The 24716-nt window shown below is 34.5% G+C and overlaps 1 protein-coding gene across 1 annotated transcript in view; it reads right to left on the bottom strand.

Moving 5' to 3' along the window:
* Window positions 1-24716, bottom strand: part of LOC129229736 (dynein axonemal heavy chain 2-like) — a 146147-nt gene that overhangs the window by 17046 nt on the left and 104385 nt on the right. The window contains exons 32-39 of the mRNA XM_054864103.1: window positions 19722-19921; window positions 17884-18010; window positions 16901-17087; window positions 14206-14320; window positions 12568-12661; window positions 9720-9845; window positions 4082-4273; window positions 2511-2705 (exon numbers count right to left, since the gene is read on the bottom strand). Of these exons, the coding sequence (XP_054720078.1) occupies window positions 2511-2705; window positions 4082-4273; window positions 9720-9845; window positions 12568-12661; window positions 14206-14320; window positions 16901-17087; window positions 17884-18010; window positions 19722-19921 (1236 nt within the window). The remainder of the gene's footprint in view (window positions 1-2510; window positions 2706-4081; window positions 4274-9719; window positions 9846-12567; window positions 12662-14205; window positions 14321-16900; window positions 17088-17883; window positions 18011-19721; window positions 19922-24716) is intronic.

Here is a 24716-nt window from a genome sequence, read left to right as displayed (position 1 = left end):
ATCAGCAAGGGGGTGTGTTGTGTAGACCCCCAAAAGGTGCGAGGCAAATTAATGGAAAGGCAACCGTATCATATAGTGGGTACAATGAACCCAAGCCAGAGTCATGCAACCACGACAATCGCAAGATCTACTTAGCAATAAATAAAAAAAAAAAAAAAAACCTCTAGATGTGACAATCAAGCGGCTGGGAAATTCAGACTTAAAGAACAACATTTTAAAGATCATGCACTTTTAAATACTTAAAAAAAAAGTTGGCACTCTTAAATTACGTATTTCATGAGATAAAATGGAAGTGTCTCACCCATGTGATTTCGCCTTGCAGGCACGGAATAATCAATACACGAGAATTCCACATAATTTTTAGAAGAGTAAATAAAAATGTTTATTTCCGCCAAGTTCAATAACGTCACAAATATTGGCAGACATGCCGTGCGAAGCCCGGTCGGCAAGCAGTGGGGCGAAACATCGCCGGTATATACTCCAACACATTACCACTTTCTATCATATGAGCATCGAATGACAATTTCGGAATACGCAGGCATTAATCCAATTTTGCACACATGCAGGCATAACGGGGCGAAGGGGTTTTCCGATCAAAGATCACAATACCCGGCAGAGTTCGCATGCCGGCAGTGGGAAAAAGCAACCCCCCGCTAAAGAAATATTTGTGAGCCCAACACACACCTTTTCAACACGAGGAAAAGTTATCAACTCCCAGAAAAATCGAGCAAATTACGTGGCGAAACAAAAGTCTGTTATACGTGACAACAAAACGGGTGACCGAAATGCACAAATCAAAACTCTTAAACACAACATTACCATTTTCGGCCGCGAAATGATAAGAGAGAAAAGAACCTGATGCCACAAACGTCACAACTGTCTCTTCTTAGGTCATCACTTGCATATTTTCCCAGACCAACGCTGTGGTGAAAGTTCGCTCCGAAAGGGAAACGAAACCAAATGTAAGTGCGAACTCAAAGTGAGTGAAAAATAAGGGATTCTAATGTGGATTACACCACAGGGTGGATAGCTTTAAGAGAGCCATTGATCTTCATTGGGGACTAATAAATTGACTAGGACCAGCCTAGCTGAGCCAAGAACCTGTTGCTGGTCGTCATATTTGTGTTGTTGTTGTTGTGTCCAATCCTTCAGGATCTAGCGACAGCTAGATCAAATCCATAATTCCATGCACCCTCGCAAAGTCGAGCACCAGGAGTGGGTTGTCGCGGACATCCTCAAGAGTGAGCCCCAAGCAATCCAGTAGGTGTTGCGGGGAGGCCGGCAGCAGATGGCACTTGGGACACGTTGGGAAGACTTTACGGCCGGATTCAAATGACATGCATTTCAGGTGCCCACTGAAGAGTCTTGAGATGGCCGTTTGGTCCTGTCTGTCGGCCTTGAAACGTAATGCACCTCCTGGTTTTGGTCTACTGTACCAAGAATGAGCTGGAGGAGCTAGCCAGACATGCCGGTCTCTATTTTTCGCCGCAGAGAAAATTTCTTCAAAGGTTAGGTCGTAATCAGTCGTGGCCATCTCAGAGCAGCCTCTTTTTGCCAAAGCATCCGCGGTTTCATTTCCCGGAATGTTGACGTGGGAGGGGATCCACTGAAGGTGGACGTCTCTTCGCTTTGAAATAGTTTTAAGCATATTGATGATTTGAATGCTTACTAGGTCATTTACTTGGTTCCAGTCCTGTAGATGTTGAATTGAGCTACGGCTGTCTGTAAGAATCCAGATGTCACTACAGTCTGTGGAGTGGAGAATTTGATTTAAACCCTCCTTAATAGCTATTAATTCGCTCTTAAAGACCGAGCAGTGTTCTGGTTGCGTCGAGAGAGACGTACAGAAGGATTCTCAATATATATACCACTCCCAGTATGATTTGACTCGTCTTTACTCCCATCTGTATAAATAAGAGTAGCGTAACTCGGGATACTATTTATGACCTCCAGAGCCAGTTGTCGTAGATATTCAGGGACATCAGAGTTTTTGTTGGTTTGAGACGGTAGTTCAGAGTGGAAGTGAACTCCAAGGAGTCCCTCAGTCGGACTAACACAGGGTGTTAGAGATGAGTACTCCACTGAATGGGATATAATATCCAGTTTGTCGGCCAGACCAAGTGGGCTATTCCTTTTGAGTCTCTGGTTGCTACTCCAGCTGGACAGATATTCAGATGTACGGTTCTGATTTTCATAGCTTTTTAGTTTGTTGAAGTATTTCACCAGTTTCGAGTTTCTAACGAGGCCAAGGGGAGGGAGATCAGCCTCATAAAGCACTATATCATTTGGGCAACTGTTTCTTAGGCCTGTTATGATGCGAGCCGCACTCAATTGCACTCTCTCCAACTGGACGTCATATTTGTATTTGTATAAATAAGGAGCTTAACCTGCACTAGAGATAAATTAAAATCAAGTATTAGAATTTACTGATTTGAATTTTTTTACTACGTTAACAAGAAAAAACTGCATGTAATAAATGGTATAAATGGAAATAACATATATACACCTACCTTGAAATCAGCAAATGAAAAATTATATTCTGCATTCCATCCAAGTGAGTGAAACTTTTTCCTTTCCAACACAAGCGAATGGAAAAAACTCAGAGAGAACAGCAAACTTTTATAGGTTGACTGATTTTCACAATTTCGATAGCTTTCTGTATTTTGCACATAATTGTACACGTTAAGCATATTGTCTCTAATTCCCTGCAAATTAAAATTCAATGATGATTAATACTTGAGCAACTGAATAAATTAAACTATATTATTAATGTAAAAGGTAATAAAAAATGTTAAAAGTTGCAGAATTATTACAGAACTAGCATTAGAAGAAAAATATTTTCAAGCAGTAGCAACAGGAAAAAAAAAAATCAATTTAGAAACATTTCATGGTCATAGTGACTTCTCTACATGTGCACATGAACCCCAAGAAAAACAAAGAAAAAAAATAATGAAAAATGACACAAACTATGAATAAGTACAATATACTGGATAGATTTCTGGGAATTTTAAAGAATTCCCACTCCTCTTTTTTTCCCAATACCCTAAATCTAAAACTCAGCTGTGCTGTTGTTTACTCTTGAACCTCGATCACGCAGTTTGGGCAAGTCTGCCGAGAGCCAAAACGGATCCCCTGTCATTTTTGGTCTCCCTCTGCCATAAAACTAGTCAAATTAATACTACTCCAATTCCAAGCCAGGTCCCCTTGAGGGAGGGGCCTTTATTTTACAACTAATTTGACATGGCCTCTCGTCGGGCCTGAGTTGGGGGTCAACTCTTGTCACAGCCCTTAGCTTTAACATTACTGCTAATACTAATATAGTTGTTTATTTTCAGATAAGAGCTGTTATGACCCATCTCCGAAGAAGGTAAATTGTGGCTGCACTCGTGCCTAAGAGTATCAAGATAATAAGTATCTTCTGCACTATTAAAGTTCACAACTACACCACTTAAGAAAATATTTGCTAAGCCGTATATTATCTTTCATCGTATAAAAGAGATCAAAGAGGCATCTTTATTTGACTTAAGGTCAACTAGCAATAACTCGAACCCTTCTTGCTCAAATATTCTTTTATACTAAAGTTTTCAAGTTTTCATTGGGTCCCAAAGTCTTGAGAAGGCTACCAGAACTTCCCATAACTTAACTACTAATAACTCGAAGGTTTTAGCTGGTCCCTTGGGACTTCGAGTTATCGAGTGTGGACGGTATAAAATATTTTTTCACTATCAAAAAACCTTTTTCTTTAATGTTCAAAGAAAATGACAGCTATACTACTGTGGGCAATTAAAGAGCAGTAACAGCAAATTTTTCATTTTTCTTGCATTTTCGTCATCTATAGTTCTTTTGCTTTCTCGTTCAATCTTGCTTTATTTGATTTCCACTGAAAAAAGCTCGAAAATTTCCCTATTATTAGTACTGAACAAAAAACAAATTTCTTCTAATATCTTTAAAACTCATTTTTGCAGATTCTGCAATTTATCTGCCCATGGCTATACAGTTCAGTGCATTTTATTATAGAAATTCGTAGAACATCAAATTAAAGAAGGAAAAAAAAATTAAAAAGTGAAAAACTTGTCAATACCTGAGGAGATTCTAATGTAATAACAACACTATTCTGCAAAATTGAAGAAGGGAATGGTGAATTAGGATGAGTGCCGAGCCAGAGTCGAAAATCGGGATGAACTTTAATGACATTCAGTTTGTTGATAGTCTTCTCGAGAGCAAGCATGAATGCAGGCAAAACCTCACAGTTATGAATGAACAGCCAGTGTCCCTACAGAAAAAAGGAAAGCAATGAAATAAAATCAATGCATATAGAGTCAACTCTCAGATATCAGCACTGCTCGGGCATCAAAAATTTGCAAGCATTAGAATTTTATGAATTTTAGGTCACTGATTTTTTGACACATTTTATGAAGTTATATTGCAAAACTATCACCGTTATTTGAAAAAAAAAATATTGTGATAAAGACAAATACAAATGTGACGACCAGCAACAGGCTCTGGGCCCAGAAAGGCTGATCCTAGTCAGTTTATAAGTCCCCAATGAAGATCAATGGCCTTCTTAAAGCTATCCACCCCCTTGCTCATTACCATCTCTTCTGGTAAGCTGTTCCAAGTGCCCACGACCCTACCAAAGAAGTAGTTTTTCCTCATCTCCAGGTTACCTAATCCAATTACCAGGTCCTAATTTCCATGGTTAATGACATTCTAAATGGTAAGTTTTTTTTATTGATTTAATTTGTACTCCCTGACATTCCCTCTGGATCAACACTTGGGGGATGGAGTCTTAAATAGGGGGGGGGAGTCAGGGGCGTAGCTAAGGGGGGGGGGTTTGGGGACAAACCCCCCCCCCGAAAAGTTAGTCTCAAAAAAAAAAAGAGAAAAAGAAGAGAGAAGAGAAAGGAAAAAAAAGAAGAAAAGGGAAAAATTCCAAGCGATTATGCATACATATATATATATATTATATATGTATATACATATACATATATTATATATGTATATATATATATACGTATATATATATATATATATATATATGTATATATATATATGTATATATATATATATATGCATATATATATGTATATATATATATATGTATATATATATGTATATATATATATATGTATATATATATATATATATATATATATATATATATATATATATATATATGTATATATATATATATATATGCATATATATATGTATATATATATATATATATATATATATATATATATATATATTAGGGTGCATCATACGCCCCATCAATTTTTTTTTCATTTACAAATGCTTTGTCCCTAAGCTATTTTTATTCTACATACAAAATTAATAATTTGTATGAAATTTTTCCCACTTTGAACAAAATATATGTGTGCCACCTGACGACTGAAAGTTACAAAAACTCATAAAAATAACAAATTAAGTAATTTTTTACATTTATTTAATTACTGAAAGAATTATTTAATTTATTGAAACAAATTCACAGTATATTTCATAATATTACTTTGTTAAATATTAAAGTTCAGTTTGAAAGTTAGTTTTTAATCAATTTTCCTCCTTTTGCGAAGATTTGGGAGTTATTTTCGATCATGCTCAACTACGTGTATGTAATACATTCTGGTAATGATTTTCTGTTTTGGATGATATTAAAAAGTCATTGGTCAGCTTTATTCCTCGCTCAGCACAATCGTTTACTACGTTTATTCCTTTCAAATTAGTTTTTGAAGTCTGATATGAAATACAATTTGGCCACTGTTTAACATCTTCCACCATGAATTCTGAATCTAACTTCAAAATAAAAAATAAAAACCAGGAATCAATGCCAACAAAATCAGACAGTGTTGATGATAAATGAATTCCTGTTGGAAACTTTGGTTTTCCAAATCCTATACCAAATCTGTGTTTTGGATTAGAAAGATTAGCTGGTCTAATGACTAACATACTGTCAGCAAGAGCACGTCAGTCTGCTTCAGGCACTTTATTACTCCATAGTGCTAGAGGTACAGTTTCTTCTGTCAGATACCAAAGGTGAATTTTAAAAGCATTAATTGCACTTCAGAAATTTCTGAATTAATAATACCGTATTTTATAAGTAAATGAAAGAATTGCAAGTCATTCCATGGTGCATCAAAGACAGAAGTGCACGTTATCCACCATGAACTATATACCAAAGTGACGAAATTAACAAAGTTTCAAAATTTTAAAACTTGTTGATGTGTAGTTATTGTCCCAGTTGGTAGTTCTTGGATTTGATGTTGAAATAAGCAAATTTTGATCGCATAAATTAATTTTACCATCCATCGTGTTTTGCGTAAAGCTCCTGGGCGTTTAAAGTTTGCTGCAGTTATCTCATTTGGATCGTTTACTAAGAAGAAAAGACAAAGTTGAACAAATTCTAAGTAATCACCTCTGCAAAACACAACATTTGATTTAGCTAATTTGATAACATTGTTTTTGCACTCGTCAATTAATCTTTTTGAGGACTCACTGAATGAACTGTCATCAAATTTGGAAAAATTTATAGGTATATCAGCGGTATATCTTTCTTCCACAAACTGCAGTAATGTATAATGTTTGCGAAATCTTTTAAACACAGATATGTCTGGTGACTTCGATGCTTCAATTTTTAAATTGTCAAACACATGGGACAATATAATTTCTCCAATGTGGTGACGGTAAGCTGACCACAGGAGAGTTTTACCCAAACGCTCTTGAATAGCTAACACATGCTGCAGTTATACGTCCTGTATTAGAAGCAGTTGTGTCAAACGTCATATTAATTATTGAGTTAGAACAGTTCCATTAATTTAGCCAATTAGTTGTTAAATTAGCAATGATACATATCTCCTTTTTTTGTCTGTTCCATGTGGATATGCTGGTACACTAAGAAGCTTAACTTCATATGAATTACCCACTATAACTGCAAAACTTTCTTCTGCAATATTTTGATTTGTTAAAGTTGGTAAGAGTTTAGAATCCCAGTGCAAAGTTGCAAAATCATTTCTGGTATGAGCATTATAAATCTGATTTCTCCGATCTGTTTCATCACTTGTATCACTTACATCACTATTTTCATCTCTTTCAATTTCATCAATAATAGCTGAATTACAACTTGTATTGAAGTTTCTTGTTTCCTTTGCTATTTTTGCGTAAAATGCTGCTTTTGATATTTCACGCATTTCCGACTCTTAATTTTTTGCTGTAATATTTTATCATGTGATCCAAAGGTTGCTAGACGATCACGTTTCATAGATTGAAGAAAAGCTAAATTTTCTGGATTTTTTATAAGGCATTCTACATTTTTAGGACATAATGAAAATGTTTTAGCTAATTCTTCTTCCATTTTCTTTACTTTAGTAATGAAATTTGTTGTATTTCTTCTTTGAAGAGAAATTGCATTTAATTTTGTGTTGTCTTCATGAAGTTTTAGTATTTTCTCACAGGATTTACATTCAGTAATCATTGGAATGTTTGATTTTGCATAGAAATAAGATATTTTTGACAAGACAAGTTTTGAAGACTCCCATTTGGTAAAATTCTGATTGGCACCTTTCTCAATATGATACATCAAGCAGCGAAGCACTTGCAAGCTAATGGTTAAACATGAACCCTTAAATTCCGAGTCCTCTTGAGTTATTCCACTTCCAAGTCCAAATAACCATTGAAGATTGTCTTTTTTCGACTTTTATCTTTTGTATAAACGAACAAGGCTTTGTTAGTGGAGAAAATGTCACTGATTCAACAGCAGCTGATTCACTCAAGTTTATTAAAAGTTTTCAAAATATGTTACTTTCAAAAATTCATGCACCTTATGAGTTAAAATAGAATATACAGTAAAACCTCTCTAATGCGGACACTAACGGGACAAATTTTTTTTTGTCCGCAAGTAGAGGGGTGTCCGCAGGACAGGGGTTTACTAATGTTATTTGCTTTGGAACCGGGGAATTGAAACTTGTCCACATAAGAAGGTTGACCGCCTTTGAGGGGTGTCCGTTAAGAGGGGTTTTACTGTATTAACAGATTTAAGTAATTTACAACACATATGCATAGAATAACAAGAAGAAAACTGAAAGAACTAGTATTAGTAGTTGTAAGACAGAAGAAAATGGTAGAAAGTTGAGAACAAGTAGTGAACCTGAACAGTTACAGTTACAAAAGATGTTATGGAAAGTCACTAAAAAAATGGTAACAGTTAAAGTTAACACAGGGTGCAATGTAAATTAAATAATTTAAAAAATATTTACCAGTATTACACTTTGAGTCACTTTGATTGTTATAATTGTTCATTTAGCTTAAAAAGAAACTTCTTGCTTGAGGTGGGGTGGGATACCTAAATTAATTTTGATTTTCATAAAAATTCACAGGAATACTATCTAGTGGTATGAGAACATTTTTAAATTAGGGACAAAACAATTTTAGACTAGTCGGGCAAATGATGCACCCTAATATATATATATATATATATATATATATATATATATATATATATATATATATAAGAAGTAACCCCCCCCCCCCCGAAAGTCGGGTCTAGCTACGCCACTGGGGGGAGTCATGACCCCCTGACTTTCCCCTAGATTCACACTAGAGAGGAAGAGTTATAAGTGAGATATTCAGAGCTAGACAATGCCAATCTTGAAGAACTTCACTTCTTAAAGAAGCAATAATTAAATAACAAAAAAAAAAAAAGGTTTTTTTGGTAGCCCGTGAAATTGAGCACATTATTAAAAATCTTTATTATTTGTTCCTTACACAGAAGAGATTGTAAAAAGAGGTTGATATGTTTTTAAAAATGATGAAAATGCATCAAGCAAGCATTTTAATAAGAACAATAAAAGAGTTTTTTTTTTCATAATTCTGGTATGTTTAAAAACATTTATATCAAAAAATTATGGTTTTAGAGAGTGCTGAAATAACGATATATATGTGGCCTTGTGTGCTGGGCTATATATCTTCTGGTAGCATGAAAACATTGTAGCAAATAAAATTTTTCCATACAACAGAAATTGTTTTAAAATCGCCAAACTCTCTGTTTAGTCTTGTAAAAGTCAAAAAATATCAATAGAAAATATTCAAAATCTTTTTCAAACAACATGCTCCTCTAAATTCTCCCCAAACTATAATTTGAATATCCAAACAGGTTAAATTGCCATTGATAAAACAAGACAATCACCTGAGTTAGCTCTCTGAATATGGCTCTACAGCTTGCTAAAGCGTAATTCAAACAGCATCCGCACATCACGTTCGCTACGTAAAGCGGACAGAGTAACATTTTCCAAAAAGGGAGAAGCATTCATACTTTGCAAACGCGAAAACGGCACATGTCAGTCTCTCACCCAATAGAGAGAGCGTGCTCATCTCGTGGAGACCAATGAAATGCGACGCTCAACTCTATGGACGTCAAAGCAGTCAGAGATCTGGCTTCTCGTCCCATCGAAGGGTCCCGTACAATACAGCTTGCTGTCATGGCAACGCCTGCCGAAAACTGGTTTTAGGGAGAAAAACATACGTCGGTGACGGATGTGCAGACGCAGTGTGAATGTTGCATAAGCATGCAGGGGGGGGGGGGAAACATTGAGAAGTCAAGTCCATGCATCCATGAGCAGCGAAAAGATGTATATAAAATATTAAACATTTTATTTTAAAATCTACATTAATTCGATGGTTATATTCTCTTGGAACAATATCAGTAAAGTTATAAAGAAGTTTACCATCTTTGCAGAATCAATAATTAGTTGAGCGGCTTTGTATTCATCTCCTCGGCTTAGAGCCATGGACTGATATTTATTTTGCATTTGAAATTCTTTAGCAAGTTCAGATATAACCACTGCAGGATCCTAATATAGTTAAAAACAGAAAAATATAAGCAAAAAATATGTTACCATATCGTTGTGTGTGGATTCCAACAGATGTTTGCACAGACACACACAACATTGTTTTAACAAAAAAAAAAATTTTTTAATAAATAATAACAGTAAAGGCGAAAACAAAAGATTTGGGAAAATATTTTTCATTACAGAAATAATTTAATGCTATTTAAATATAATCTCTTACTTTTTTAACTATAAGCATGAAAATATTGAATTTCAAATGGCATAAAGCCCCAAATGTTTCTTTCTTTTATAATTTCCCAAACAGACCCTATGCTTTTGAAAAGTTTTTATTACCATTATTTCATTGTTTGGCAGCATTACCACTACCTATATTTCATCTCAACATCAAAAATAGGTTTTAATACCCTATGACCAGGGTCCGACAATTCTTGGATATCAGTCGTCCAAGTGACTAAAAAAACTACCTTGGTGACTAGATCTTTCAGAAGGCATGTTACATAAAATTTCCCTATAAACTCCGAGAAAGAACTCCAGCGACTAAACTTTTTCTCAACTCCTGAAAAGATTTTGCAATTTCTGAGAATCTCTGTCCTTAGCTATAACGCCTTACACTATCTTCTAACATCATTACTCTTAACTAGTTTAAGTACATGAATAATTTCTCTTAAATGAGCAGCAAGTCAACTATTATGATGAAGCAATTGCTTTGGCCAACAGGCATGCTTGATTGTTCCTTAATTTAACCAACATTATCAGTGTTCATCCACAGTCGCAACGTCATGTTTCTCTGCCATTCTTTGGTATTCAACAACCCTCAAACAAATTTTGTTCAAGCTTAGGTATCAGTTCCTTATCGACTTAAACCTTGCAAAACTTCTTCTCCCTCTTACTATGGAATATCCTCAAAAAATATGTTCACTTAAAAAGTCTACTCCTTATTGCTTATTATAGACTTTACCACACTAAAGTTTCATCATTTTTTCAAACTATTGATGGCATAAAACATTTTCCATTTTAATGTCTTTTCTTTTAATCTTTGAATCAGAACTCTTGCATTTTTCTTTTTGATATTCAAATATAATTTTAACCCTTTGCAGTCCCATGTCCGACTTAGTCCAACATTAAAAAATTACCCATGACATCCAATTTCGGTCAGCATCTGAACCACGTTTAAATTATTTTTGAAGACTTACATTGACATCTTTAAACATGATCCTAGGACTCTTAAAGGACTTATAATACCTCCAGTGGCATTTTATAATCATTTTTGATTTACCGGGAGTAAAAAACTCTTTTTTTTTAACGGGTCTTAAAGGTTTCAATGTTCAATGCACAGTTGGCCAAAACTGTTATCTTTATAATATACAATTTGAACACAATCTTCCCAAATACATACTAGATGGAATCTCAAACCAGTAAATTCACTTTCTACAACACAAAACACCTGCAAAGATTGTACTTAGTTACTTAAAAAAATTCTATTTTCACTCTTTATCTCTTTCATCAGTTTAAAATTTTCACAGGTTAAATTTTTGGTACCCAACCTTTTTTATCCGAGGGCTGCACTTCATATTATAATAATTCTCCTGGGACAGAACAGATATAAAATTTCAAAATATTAAAAGATTTTCTAAACAACATAGAAAAATATGTAAAAGGAAAGAAGCTTACAAACCAAGAGTTGTTATTATCATAACTTCATGCTTATTTTATTAATTGTATCTGTTTTTCGAAAAACAATTTCTGAAAAATTGACATAGTCACTAATCGTGCATTTTGATTTGTAAGACTAAACAAAACAAGGGGTCAGAGGAGTCAGCTTCAGAAGCCAAATGTGGCCCACAGGCTCTAGGTTGGGCACCGCTAGTTTAAATATAAAAGTTAAAAAACTGAGTAAATGAAATGCATAAATTTATTTTCAACTAATTTAAACAGGAGACTTACATTTTAAAAAATACAATGAGGACTGAAAAGCTAGCAATGTATCCTTAGATTACAGAAGGTTAAAAAAAAAAAAAAACACAGAAGCTACATATGATGATGATCAAAAATAAATGCACAAAATCCTAATGTCCCAAATAGCTTTCAAATAAACAGAAAAGTAAAATGAACCCACCAACAATTAACAGTTATGAAATTAACAACGTTGAAAATGCACAAATTAGCAGTTGATTGCAAACACGTTTTTCTGGGTTTCAAGAAAACAATTTTTCAATACAAAAAAGTGTGAGCGATTGGAAATAACTTGCATTTGGATCTGGTTTAGATCCAAAGCTCACACTCTTTTTGGATTGAGAAAGAAGTTTCTTGAAGCTCTGAAACACATGTCTGCATTCAACTGCTAATTTGTGCATTAGGAATGTTGCATTCTCTAACTGTTACTTTTCTTGCACAATGGTATTCATTCATTTCTACAAATAGTTCTTTGTGGCACATAGAAATCACTTTGAAGAGCAAGGTAAAAAGAACATTGCCTCCTACACTCTCACAATAAAAAAAAGTATAAAGGTATTTAAAAATATATATAATGCAAAAACATACAGTCGAAAAAGAGTGCAAGTGATGTTTAAAAGGATTACGTATTCTTTAAAAGAACGCCGAGTTAATCAGTATTTTTCTGCATACATTGTGGCTGAATAAGAATGTCTTTTCTATAAACTCAGTAAAATACCTTTTTATCAAAAAGAAAAAAAAAAGAGGAGGGAGGGGCATTTTTAATACTTACTATATCACCAGAAACAGCAATTACAACAAGAGGTCTTTGAGCCACAGAATCTTTGACAATGTCCGAAAAACTGGAATGAGGATATGCTAGAAATCTGTAAGAGAAAAAGAAATTATTCAAACACAAAGAATTAAAGATATTAATGTATTAAGTAATAATACATTAATAGATAGATTTTAGATATTAATGTAATTAAAGACATTAATGTATTGGAAAGGGTTCAAAGGCGGGCTACAAGGCTATTAAGTGGACTTTCCCACTTAGATTATGATTCCAGGCTTAGAAGGCTAAAAATGTACAGTCTTGAGCAAAGAAGAGACCGAGGGGACATGATTCAGCTGTTTAAATTTATTAAAACGAAAGATGTTACGGGGCTAAAGTTTAGCACTGAAAGCAGGACAAGGGGTCATTGTTTTAAGCTATTTAAATCTCAGGCTAACATGGATATCAGGAAAAATTATTATTTTAGCAGGGTAGTGGAACCTCGGAACAGCTTACCGGAAGAGGTGGTAATGAGCAAAGGAGTAGACAGTTTTAAGAGGGCCATTGATCTCCACTGGGGATTGTAAATTGACTAGGACCAATCTAGCTGGGCCCAGAGCCTGTTGCTGGTTGTCACTTTTGTATTTGTATTTGCAAATGAGTGCTCCAAGAAGGGAAAAAAAGACTTATGCCCCTTACCAACCATATTCAACATCCCTCAAGGGCCAAACTTTTAACTGTGAATACAATAATTCCTAACTTGGCAGGTTAAACCTGTGGTTTAAAATGACAATTCTTATTGAAAACTTGAATCAGGTTCCTCAAAACAATACATACTGAACTAAACTTGCTGCGACAAAGAGGGATTGGCTAGCTTTAAGCATGTGTATGTATATTACAGCATTATGATTTAATTGTTGTCAAACATAATACTAGTATGTCATTTATTGCAATAAAAACATTATACTATTTAAATTAAATGAAAAATTACAGCAAAGTTATCAAAAGCAAACATAATAGTAAAGTTTCTAACCATAGAAAAGCAGAAACTTTTGAAGTTACAATGAAAAATGTCAAAAGTGTGCATTGAAGATCTTCCGTATTAATAATATATCATAATTTTTTTTTCTTTTTACAAAACAAAACTTGAAGCAAAATAGAAACAAACATTTGTTGCATATAAAATTTTTGTTTCCAATTATGAGTGATTTTAATTCTCCAAAAAATGAGCATTTTTTAAACTATTAGTACACAAAATAAAAAAAATAAAAAACTAAAGGAGCTAGTAGTCGCATGCCAGCTGAATCTCACCATTGTATACAAAAATAATAATCTTAATGCAAGAAATAATTCTTCACTCAAAGACAATCCAAGACAAAATAATCCTTTGAAAAAATGTTATATCCTCTTGTTAAATTTGAATCTCCTGTAAAGAGTTGAAGTTTGTGAGCTCTAGCTGTTTTTGTTCAGATAAATTAAAAAAAATCATAAATCAACAACCAGTAGGATAATTCCCCAATCAAATTATTACTCAAAAGCCAGGTTCAGTTAACAGTGAATAACAAAATCATACTTCACTCTTGGTTGTCTCTTAATTGACAGTTCAGGTCAACAGTAGATACAGTATCAAATATCGCTGATGAAGTATGACCTTACCTTTCTCCCATAATATTTTTAATGAAGGTATGAATGCAGCTGGTGATTCGATCCATACGAAGACAGCGAATAATGATCAGTTTTCGAAATTCAGTACAAATGCTTTGCCAATTTCCTATAGAATCAAAATGACAAATTAATAAAATTATTACACGAGAAAAAATAAATGAGTGAACAACATAGGAATGAATATGAAAACTAGTATGTTGTGGCCATCACGAAACTTTCTTCTATATCTTTCTTATAATTCTAATCCCTCCCCATGCTTAACAAGGAAGCAATATTCCCAATAAAAACAAAGTTATACATGCCAAAACTTGACGACCATCCCCAATTCTCGATTTATCTCAAAAGCAATGCAAAGGATGAAAATTGAAAATTATTTTAAAAGCCTTGCTTAAAATAATTACAAAAGTTTATTTTTTAACAAACACAAGATGGCAACAGTTAAACATTTTAAATCATTGAGATAACATTTCCGATCATTTCCATGCAATTAAAATCACGAGAAATACGCAGACGACAATCTATTACGATTTATCTTTCTTATTGTTGCAATAATAAAGCTATTTTTATTCAAAAAAAAAAAAAAAATCAACACCTCTTGGAGTGATTGGCGTCAAAATTGAACCAAAGCCTGTTTAAATATGGATTCACATATATTCCAAATTTCAACCAGAACGTAGTATTACTTCTAGAGATAGGGCACTCACAATGGAAAAAAAGAACGGGCGATTGCGCTACCCCCTTTTTACTTTCTTCTATATCTAATATATAGAAGAAAGTATTGGATTCGTGCAAATTTTCGAATTTCGAATTTTGACGGATTCGAACGTTTTGAGGTGTGCTGAGTCCATTTCGACCATTTTTGGAAAATGTCTGTCTGTCTGTGTGTGTGTGTATGTGTGTCACGTCTGTGTGTGACCAGTTTTTTGTGGCCGCTCTACAACAAAAACTACCGCATGAAATCGAACGAAATTTGGTACACATATGTGCCCCTATGTGAACTTGTGCCCATTAGTTTTTGGCGCGAATTCCTCCAAGGGGGGTGGAGCAATGGGACGTTTTTTGAGTTACGCGTGCTTGCTATTCCTCAGGAAGTAACTGGCGGAATCAAACAAAATTTGGTCCATATGTTGGTATTAACAGGAACAGGTGCTGATTTAATTTTGGTGTCAATAACTCAAACGGGGGTTGAGCTATAGAACGTTTTTTGTCGTCAATTGTGACTGCTGTATCTCAAGAAATAATGAACGGAATGATGGAAAAATTTATCGGCAAGTAGTCCTTAGTGGGTATAAGAGCTGATTTTATTTTTGTGTCAACAGCTAAAAAGGGGGTAGCGCAATCACCCGTTCTTTTTTTCCATTGTGAGTGCCCTATCTCAAGAAGTAATGCTACGTTCTGGTTGAAATTTGGAATATATGTGAATCCATATGTGAGCAGGCTTTGGTTCAATTTTGACTCCAATCGCTCCAAGAGGTGTTGATTTTTTTTTTTTTTTTTTTTTGCGAATAAAAATATTTTTATTAATGCAACAATAAGAAAGATAAATCGTAATAGATTGTCGTCTGCGTATTTCTCGTGATTTTAATTGTATGGAAATGATCGGAAATATTATCTCAATGATTTAAAATTTTTAACTGTTGCCATCTTATGTTTGTTAACAAATAAAATATTTGTAATTAATTCAAGCAAGGCTTTTAAAATAACTTTCAATTTTCGCTCTTTGCTTTGCTTTTGCAATAATTCAGACATTGGGATGGTAGTCAAGTTTTTGCATGTGTAATTTTGTTTTTGTTGGGAATATTGCTTCCTCGTCAAGCATGGGGAGGGATTAGAAAAAAAAAAGAAAAATATAGAAGAAAGTTTCGGGATGGCCACAACATACTAGTTAGCTGTTGACACCAAAATAAAATCAGCTCTTATACCCACTAAGGGCTACTTGCGGATAAATTTTTGTTTGATTACGTTCATTATTTCTTGAGATACAGAAGTCACAATTGAAGACAAAAAATATTCTATAGCTCAACCCCCGTTTGAGCTCTTGACACCAAAATTGAATAAGGACCTGTACCTGTTAGGGGCAACATATGGACCAAATTTTCTTTGATTCCGCCAGTTACTTCTTGGGGAATAGCAGTCACGCAAAACTCAAAAAACGTCCCATTACTCCACCCCCCTTGGAGGAATTCGTGCCAACAACCAATGGGCACAAGTTCACATAGGAGCACATACGTGTACCAAATTTAGTTCGATTTCATGCGGTAGTTTTTGCTGTAGAGCGGCCACAAAAAACTGGTCACACACAGACGTGACACACATACACACAGACAGACAGACATTTTCCAAAAATGGTCGAAATGGTCTCAGCACACCTCAAAACGTTCAAATCGGTCAAAATTAAAAATTCGAAAATTTGCACGACTCCAATACTTTCTTCTGTATATTAGATATAGAAGAAAGTAATTGATTAAATATATGAATAAGTCAATCAATGAAGAAATATAACAAATAGATTGATGAACGACTTAATAAATAAATGAATAAGTAAATAAAATGAACTATTTCACTTTTTCCCACATGCACGAGACAAATTGCATTAAACATTTAAAATCAAAACATGCCTGATAATAAGTACTACACTGGATAATAGTGGATTTTACCCCACTTTACCCCATTTTCCGTTGTATACCTGGGAGAAATGACTTTTCTGGTTCAATTGTGGTATACCACTCATGCCAAGCCTTCCCCATGTCTTCAAAAGATCCTGTGATGCCCAAGAACTTGGGCATTTGTTCAAGTTGGACGATATTTTGCCAGCATACTGCTGGCAGCCACTGGGAGCAAGGATTTGGTATTTCTAATGAAGTATGTCTTTCCTAGTGAGAGATAAAATATAAAAGTGAAAATAATAAGGAAAGTTCCGAAAAACAGTTATAATTCTTTACTGTACAACAATAAGCAATCAAGTTAAATCAATGACACACAATAAATCAAAACCCAATAACAGAAGTCTTAGAATAAAAAATATAATAGCAGGGAGATGCTTTTTTTTGTTGTGCATCTATGCAAATTTTGCAAGTCCTTTTTGAAACCATTTAATGTTTAAATTTACCTGAACTTAAAAAAAAAAATTGATTTCCAATCGAAAGAAAAATTCAAAATTTTGTGATAGCTTGGGTTTATTCTAAAACAAGAAAGTTTCCCATAATATTGTCATTTTTACATAATTTCTCAAAGTTGTTATGTTTAGTTATAGTTTTTCTACTAATAATTAATTCTACTATTTCACCATACCATTTTACATGGCCCTGGCTTACTACCTCTAGATCTGACACTGATTATTTTAGTATGAGAGCTCCAATAAATGTTCATGCTTTTAAACTTTTAGCATCTCTACACCTCAGAAGAGTGTTAAATATTAATATAATGCTCCCTTCCTCTTCAAACAAAAATAACGGCTATGAAGCTGTCAAAAACTGAAAAAAATTAGGGGGTGCTATCTCAAAAAAGGGGGGAGGGAGGGTGATGGGAAAAATGGAAATCAGTGGTCATATTAGGATTCAGGGAGTTATTTTTACATAAATATCAGCAAGAATGATGTCAGAAACATTGAGGAGTTTATTTAATTTTTGCCACACAGTGTAATTAATAAAAAGAAGTGATCATACATACATGGCCAACATTAATGAAAAGCTCAAACTCTTCCTTAGAGAGCTTGCCTTTTCCTTGTAAAATTTTAACACTCATGTAGAAAGCAAGAATCAGGACATGTTTTTCACGAACGGTCCTGCATGCGAATCTAAAAATAAAGGAAATGGAAAGAAACAGTGTCAGTAATATCTGGCCTATGATTAAACAGAATTATTTTTGACTTAATTTAAAAGCATTGGAACAAAAATCAATGTGTTGTTGTTGCAGTTAATCTCAGGGTCTAGTCCCCAGCTAGACCAAGTGTGCGATCCTATTCACCCACAAAAAATCATAAACTAAAAACTAATTATTTAAAATCCTCATATATATAATAGCGAATGATCTTTCTGAGTTTTTTGTTCCCACTTGAGATTGAGAAATCTGGCGGGACAATTCGTTTGATACCAAGAGTGGGTTGAAGAAAAGGTCCAAAAGGTATTCTTATATATATTCTTTTAAAATAAAAAAAAAGCTCAAAGAAAGTCAAAGAGTGAGGAAATGACAATGACTGACAATTTTCCACATCATTTCTTATTATTCCCTGTGATTGAATACATTTTAAAATTTCTTCACAAGTAAGCTGTTTTAATTTAAGGAAGATACAAAATGTGTCATTCTATTAGAAAATATGAAGGTATTTGCTTCTTTCTGCCGAATGAAAGTAATTTTCAAACAGTTCTATTTATTTTTATTTCGTTTTCTTGAAAAGTACACCAGTTATAAGCAATTCAATTTAAAACATTTGCATAAAATTGTTGATTTGGACTCAGTATACAAACCAAAAGAAAAGTTAGACTAGACAATGCTTATGCAAGATCAGGGAAATGGTTAAAATCACAAAGCCATAGGTCAATTTTGTAGTGGACATATAGTTTTCTCATGTACAAAAAAAAAAAAAGTATACGTATTTTACATACTGCAAAATGATGAAAGAACAAAAATAACATTTAACTAGTACAAAAATTCAGAAAAAAGTGACTAATTCTCAAAATATGCAAAACTTCAGAAAGTGATTTCATTGCTATTACGTATCCAAACAACCAAAAGTTACAAAATGTTTTGATTTTTCACTTCAACTGGTAAAATGTATATTTAATACATTATATGTAATTTATTATATAGGCATGTAAACAATAAATATATTTGTCTTTTTATGCTTGGTTATTTTAATTTAAATCTTATGGAAGATAATAGTTTTTTTTTTTTTTTAAATTTATTATTATTATTATTTTTTTTTTAACTACAGGAAGATAGTCTTTTAAAGTTTATGAATGGATTTCACAGTCTCAAGATCTTCTCTGCACATATTCCTTGCACATATGAATGGATTAGAGCTGTGGTGTCCAAGCTATGACCCACATTCCAGATATGAATGGAGAGCCAATCCATGTGGCCTTTTGTTATGTTCAATGTTACAAATCAAAAACAAAACACTCGAAAAGAACAGTTAGTTTTTATTGGGTATTACGAATTACTGTTGCAAATTTCAAACCAAGTAGTTAGAAATTTGTTTCTAACAAACTAACAAACAGATGGAAATTTCGAATCAATAAAACAAGCACGTAGTAACGATAATATCAGTTCCTGGTTAGTAATTTTCAACCCTTTTTCATGTCTTCTGTGTCATTTATATTAAACAAAAGATTTAATTTTATTTTAATTTTACATGTATTCTGTACCACAAGATTTGTCTTAGTATAAGGTGCGGCCCTCAGGTAAAAAAAGTTTAGTCACTATTGGTTTAGAGTATAAGATAGTATATTAAGATTTACTATATCAAACTAAACTCCATAATAAATCATTAAAATTTTAAACCATACTTGAAAACAGCATAAGAATGAAAGTCTTTTAATTTTTGAATTCGTTGTTCCAAATCTTGATCACGAGGAGATTTCTTTATCGAATCCATAAACAATTCAAAGTAAGCATCCAAAGAAAAGACATACATTGAGTCTATATGTTTCAAGTCAATCAACACAAAATACAAAATTGCAGCATCTTTAGCACAGATGCGGTATTTCTGAAACATAAAAAATGACTCAGCTCACTGCAATTTCATTTATAGTCCGGGAGCAAATGGTTTCCCGTGCGATTGTGATACAATTATAGCAGTTAGTTTTTCTGAAAGGTATTTGCATGAGGAAAACGAATTCAGATGTTGCCACCCCCCAAAATGGTGCAGGGGGGCTGGGGGGCAGCTATAACTGCCGTGGGGGGCAAGTGATTTCCCGTTCAATTTTTGTGATACAATTGTGTGACTTAGCTTTTCTGAAAGGTATTGGTACGAGAAAACCAAATTTCGATAATGCCAACCCCGAAAATAGTTCAGGGGGGCAGGGGGCAGCTATAACTACATTTGGGGGGCAAGCTGTTTCCCGTTCAATTTTTGTGATACAATTATGGGAGTTAGTTTTTCTGAAAGGTATTGACACGAGGAAACCGAATTTGGATGATGCTACCCCCGTAAATGCTGCAGGGGGGCGGAGGGGGTAAGGGATTATAACTGCATTTGGGGGGCAAGCTGTTTCCCGTTCAAATTTTATGATATAATTATGCGAGTTAGTTCTCCTGAAACGTATTGGCACGAGGAAACCGAATTTAGATGCTGCTAACTCCGAAATTGGTGCTGGGGGGCAGGGGGGGGGGCGGTTATAACTGCGTTGGGGGCATGTAATTTTTCGTTTAATTTTTGTGATACAATTATGGGAGTTAGTTTTTCTGAAAGGTATTGTCACGAGGAAAACAAATTTGGATGTTGTCAACCCCGAAAATGGGGCAGGGGGGCGGTTATAAATGTGCAGTGGGGCAAGAGGTATTCTGTTCAATTTTTGTGATGCAATCATGGGAGTTGGTTCTGCTGAAAGGTATTGGCACGAGGAAAACGAATTTGGATGTTGCTATCCCCTAAAATGCTGATGGGGGCAGGGGGGGGGGGTATGACTGCAAACATAACACACTTATATATTCAAAATTTCTCAGTTTACAACAAGTTTTCAAAGTTTAATATGCTTAAATCCACTAATAACAACATTAAATGCAAAAAACTCCGAATTAAATTGCTGACACGTGTTTCGAAGCTATTAAGAGCTCCTTTTTCATTGTAAAAGATGTGAGTTTATGAATGAAAATTCATCCGACTAAAGACGATCTTTCCATTGATAATGGGTTCCTGGTAACAAAGTTTATCATTTCAGTAAAAAATATTAGGAGGAAAGGGGGGGGGGGGGGTCCCCCCCCCAAATTTTTTGTACAGGTGTTTCTTTTGGTTTCAGAATATAAAGAGTATTTTTGAACAAAACAAAACATTTATTGAAACCGTCACTTTTGTTTTATTATGCCAACATTATAAATTTTAGGTAAAATAACAGAAAAACTTCATTTTTTCCGTAACAATCATGTGCTGCCAAAATATTTAAATCGAAACAAGAATGTAGAATTATATTTACAGAGATCAACACATAGACACTCATTTGGTAACGTTTGAAATAAAAGATACATTTTAAATTAACCATTAAAATAAGTTTTTTTATACACAAAACCATTTCAGGAGAATATTTGATGTTTCTTTTTTTTTTACTATGCCAACATCATAAATTTATGGTAAAAGATCAGAAAATCAACATACTTTCCGGTACAATCATGTGCAACCAAAAGAGTTAAACAAAAACAATATTATGGAATTATATTTGCAGATATCAACGCATAGGGACTTAATTAACAATGTTTGAAAGAAAATATGCATTTAGATTAACCATTAAAATAAAATTTTTACATGCTTAACCATTTCATAAAAATATAGCTATCAAGAATTTTGAACAAAAAGTAAGCAATATATAAGTAAGCAATATATAAGTAAGCAATACTAATGAATAACAGCAATTAAAAATCCGTATCACTGTCAGATTCATCGGAACTGCTTCCCCCTTTCCAGTTAAAACAGTAATTTGCATCATCCAGATCTAAACATTCGCACATGTCCGTGCATGGAAATCCACTGCGCCTGCATTTGCATAAAAGTGTGGAGCATTTACTTTTTTTGCATGAGCATTTTACCAGTTCTAAAATCGCCTGTGGGGCAGGTTCCATGTTTGTCATCTGGGGAACAAATCTGTTGTCGTGCTTTTCCCAACCATAACCAGCATCTGGCTGTGGAATGTTTGGGCACGCAATAACATCATTTTGCCAAATCATAGCTTGATAGTGTTCTCTCATAATAGCATAGCGAAGAGCTGATTGTGTTGGGGGCATTTTCTCTGATTCGGCTATTTTCTTTTGAAATAAAATAAACCGAACAGAGCCAACATCCGATTTAGAGCAGTTTGGCATATAAAGTTTACAAACATACCGCTCTAATGCAGCAAACGTATCGTCAGAGGGTGTAGAATGCAATCCTAAGTTTGCAAAGGCTTGCAAAATATTTGAATCGCATTGCTGCAAGACTTTCCAACAAGATAGTTTACCCTTCCCAGCAAACACTCCAGTAGTGTCACATCCAGTAAATGCATGAAAGCCAGGTAAGGCGTTTGCTTTTTCTTTCCCTAAAGCCTCGTATATTGGTTTGAGAGCAATATGTCTCTTCCCTTTACTGCTCCCTACAATGCACGAAGTTCTGGAGCATAGCATGGGGTATCGCCGCAGAGCCAATACAACAACATCCGTATCTGGCGAATGAATGTGTATACTAGAGGCACCTCGTAAAGTTGCATCAGCAGCGTGTAAAATTAACTTTGTGTCTGCTTCTTCGTGTGAGCTTCGTAGATGCTCCACCGAAACGTGGGTTGCTGCCGCTTCTTTTCGCCATGCCACAATGATTGGTAGTTTCAACTCTGAAAACCGAAAAATAATTTTATTTGCCAAATAGGCGGTTAATTTTTCTTTATTTTGCACACTTGATAACAAATTTCTCATTGTGATGTGTTTTATAATTGTTTGGTCTGTGATATGATAAGTGATTGACTCATTTCCATTGCAGTGTTTTTGACGAGTTGCATTTTTCAGTGAAAGAGGAATGTCATATCTATCAAATACTACTTGCACTTCATCGTACGAATTATAATATGCTTTTACTTTTTTAAGGAAATGATTAGCCAAATCTTCACATGTGTTAATATGTTGTGGCTTATCAAGGCTTTGAAGAAATGCCATTCCGTCTATAATTGCAACACGCATATGGTTGGGCATCTCTGGGTCTTCGAAATCTTCATTCTGAATTAGGGATTCAAGAATGGCAAGAAGACCACTCTTGCTATTTGGTAAAAGCAAGTCACCTTCAGGTGTGAAGAGTGCACGCGGCACTACCGAAAGCTCGAAGTTGGATATAGCATCCCTGAGGTCTGCAGTTGGTCTAGATTTTGCAACTAATAGCAATCTCACAAATAATGCACGCTCTTCTTTTAGCTGCAATACCTTAGTCTGAATTTTCACGTTTGTTGTTTTTCCATTACTTTTAAACATATTTAGTTTCAACATCGTCATTTTGTGCCATAAATTGGTTTCATTACTTTGAATGCGTGTTTTCACAAACTTGTCATAAGCTGCCTGGCCAATGACGTTTCTATCGCAAGTATCTTTCTTAATGCTGTCATTCATGACAGCCTTAGTCATAAAATTGGTGAGATCAGCTGATGTTTCTTTAAAGATATTACCTTGTTTCTGTAGCACCTCTGCGAGAATTTTTACATTGTGCTCATGTCTGTCTAAAAAGGGTTTTGTGTCTTCGTGGTGTCTACCGCGCTGTTTTGAAACAATGCCAACCGCTGCTTTGCATTCTGCAGCAAAAACAGCCATAGCAGGTGCAATTAAAAAAAATCTCGTTCTAGCTGATGGAATTCGTGTTATACCAATTAAACCTCCACTCACTTTCATTGTACGGTTGATGTGTTCTAGAGCATGATCCGCCCCAATAGCACAGAATGGTATAACGTTTCTGTTCATGACCCAATTGCCTCTTGAAAACTCGTGAAACAACTCTGGATTAGTTTCTGGGAGAGCTTGCATTTCTGCCAAATATAGTGGAATCATAGGAGCATAATGATGCTTATCGTGAGCGAAAAAGTATTTAACTAGTACGTCAAGGGAGTATAAATGAAATTTCCAATCACCAGTTCTAACAGACTTTAAATATAAGCATAAATCTAACACCATTTCTATGTACATCAACATCACTTTTGCGTTCGGAATTTTCTTGAGTTTTTCATCAAATAGTTCCATTTTTGCATACACATCTTTTGATTCAAGAAGTTGTTTAAATTTTTGAATTTCCTTCCTTATTGACTCTTGGGTTTTAATGCTACTGCAAAAGGCGTGTTCTAAGTGTGCAAATGCTCTTTTAATGTCCTCTTTCATGTTTGCTTCTTGTGCATAAAATTCTTCAATGTAGTGTGAAAAGAGTGTCTGAACGGTTACTAAGTGTGCTTCAATTCCTCTTCTTACGTGTTTTCCAAGAAAAATTGAACTTGCTGTTGCCGATCCATACAAGCCACTGTAAATCCATGCCATATCCAATCCACTGTTTTCTGCAAAAGCGCCAATACACCGTAGCGTTGCCATTACTGTGTGCAGTTCCCCTGGTCTGAGCACAATGCAATCAAGGTCATTTCTGCTCATTTGCAGCTGTTTTGCTGGTATATACAAACCCATATCCAGTGTAATGACTGTCTTTCTTCCATTCCCCATTACTGAATAATTAATATTTTGAGCCTGAAGTAAAACAGTAAGCAATGTGCTCCATTCAGTGGATGGTGCATTGATCAATGGTGCAACATGTACCCTAGTAGGTGGTAGTGCATTATTTGAGTATGAATTGTATGCGGACC

This window comes from Uloborus diversus, chromosome 9 (genome assembly GCF_026930045.1).
Source record: "Uloborus diversus isolate 005 chromosome 9, Udiv.v.3.1, whole genome shotgun sequence".
NCBI classification, from domain to species: domain Eukaryota; kingdom Metazoa; phylum Arthropoda; class Arachnida; order Araneae; family Uloboridae; genus Uloborus; species Uloborus diversus.
The sequence above is the reverse complement of the archived record's forward strand: the minus strand, read 5'-3'. Positions and strand labels throughout refer to the sequence as shown.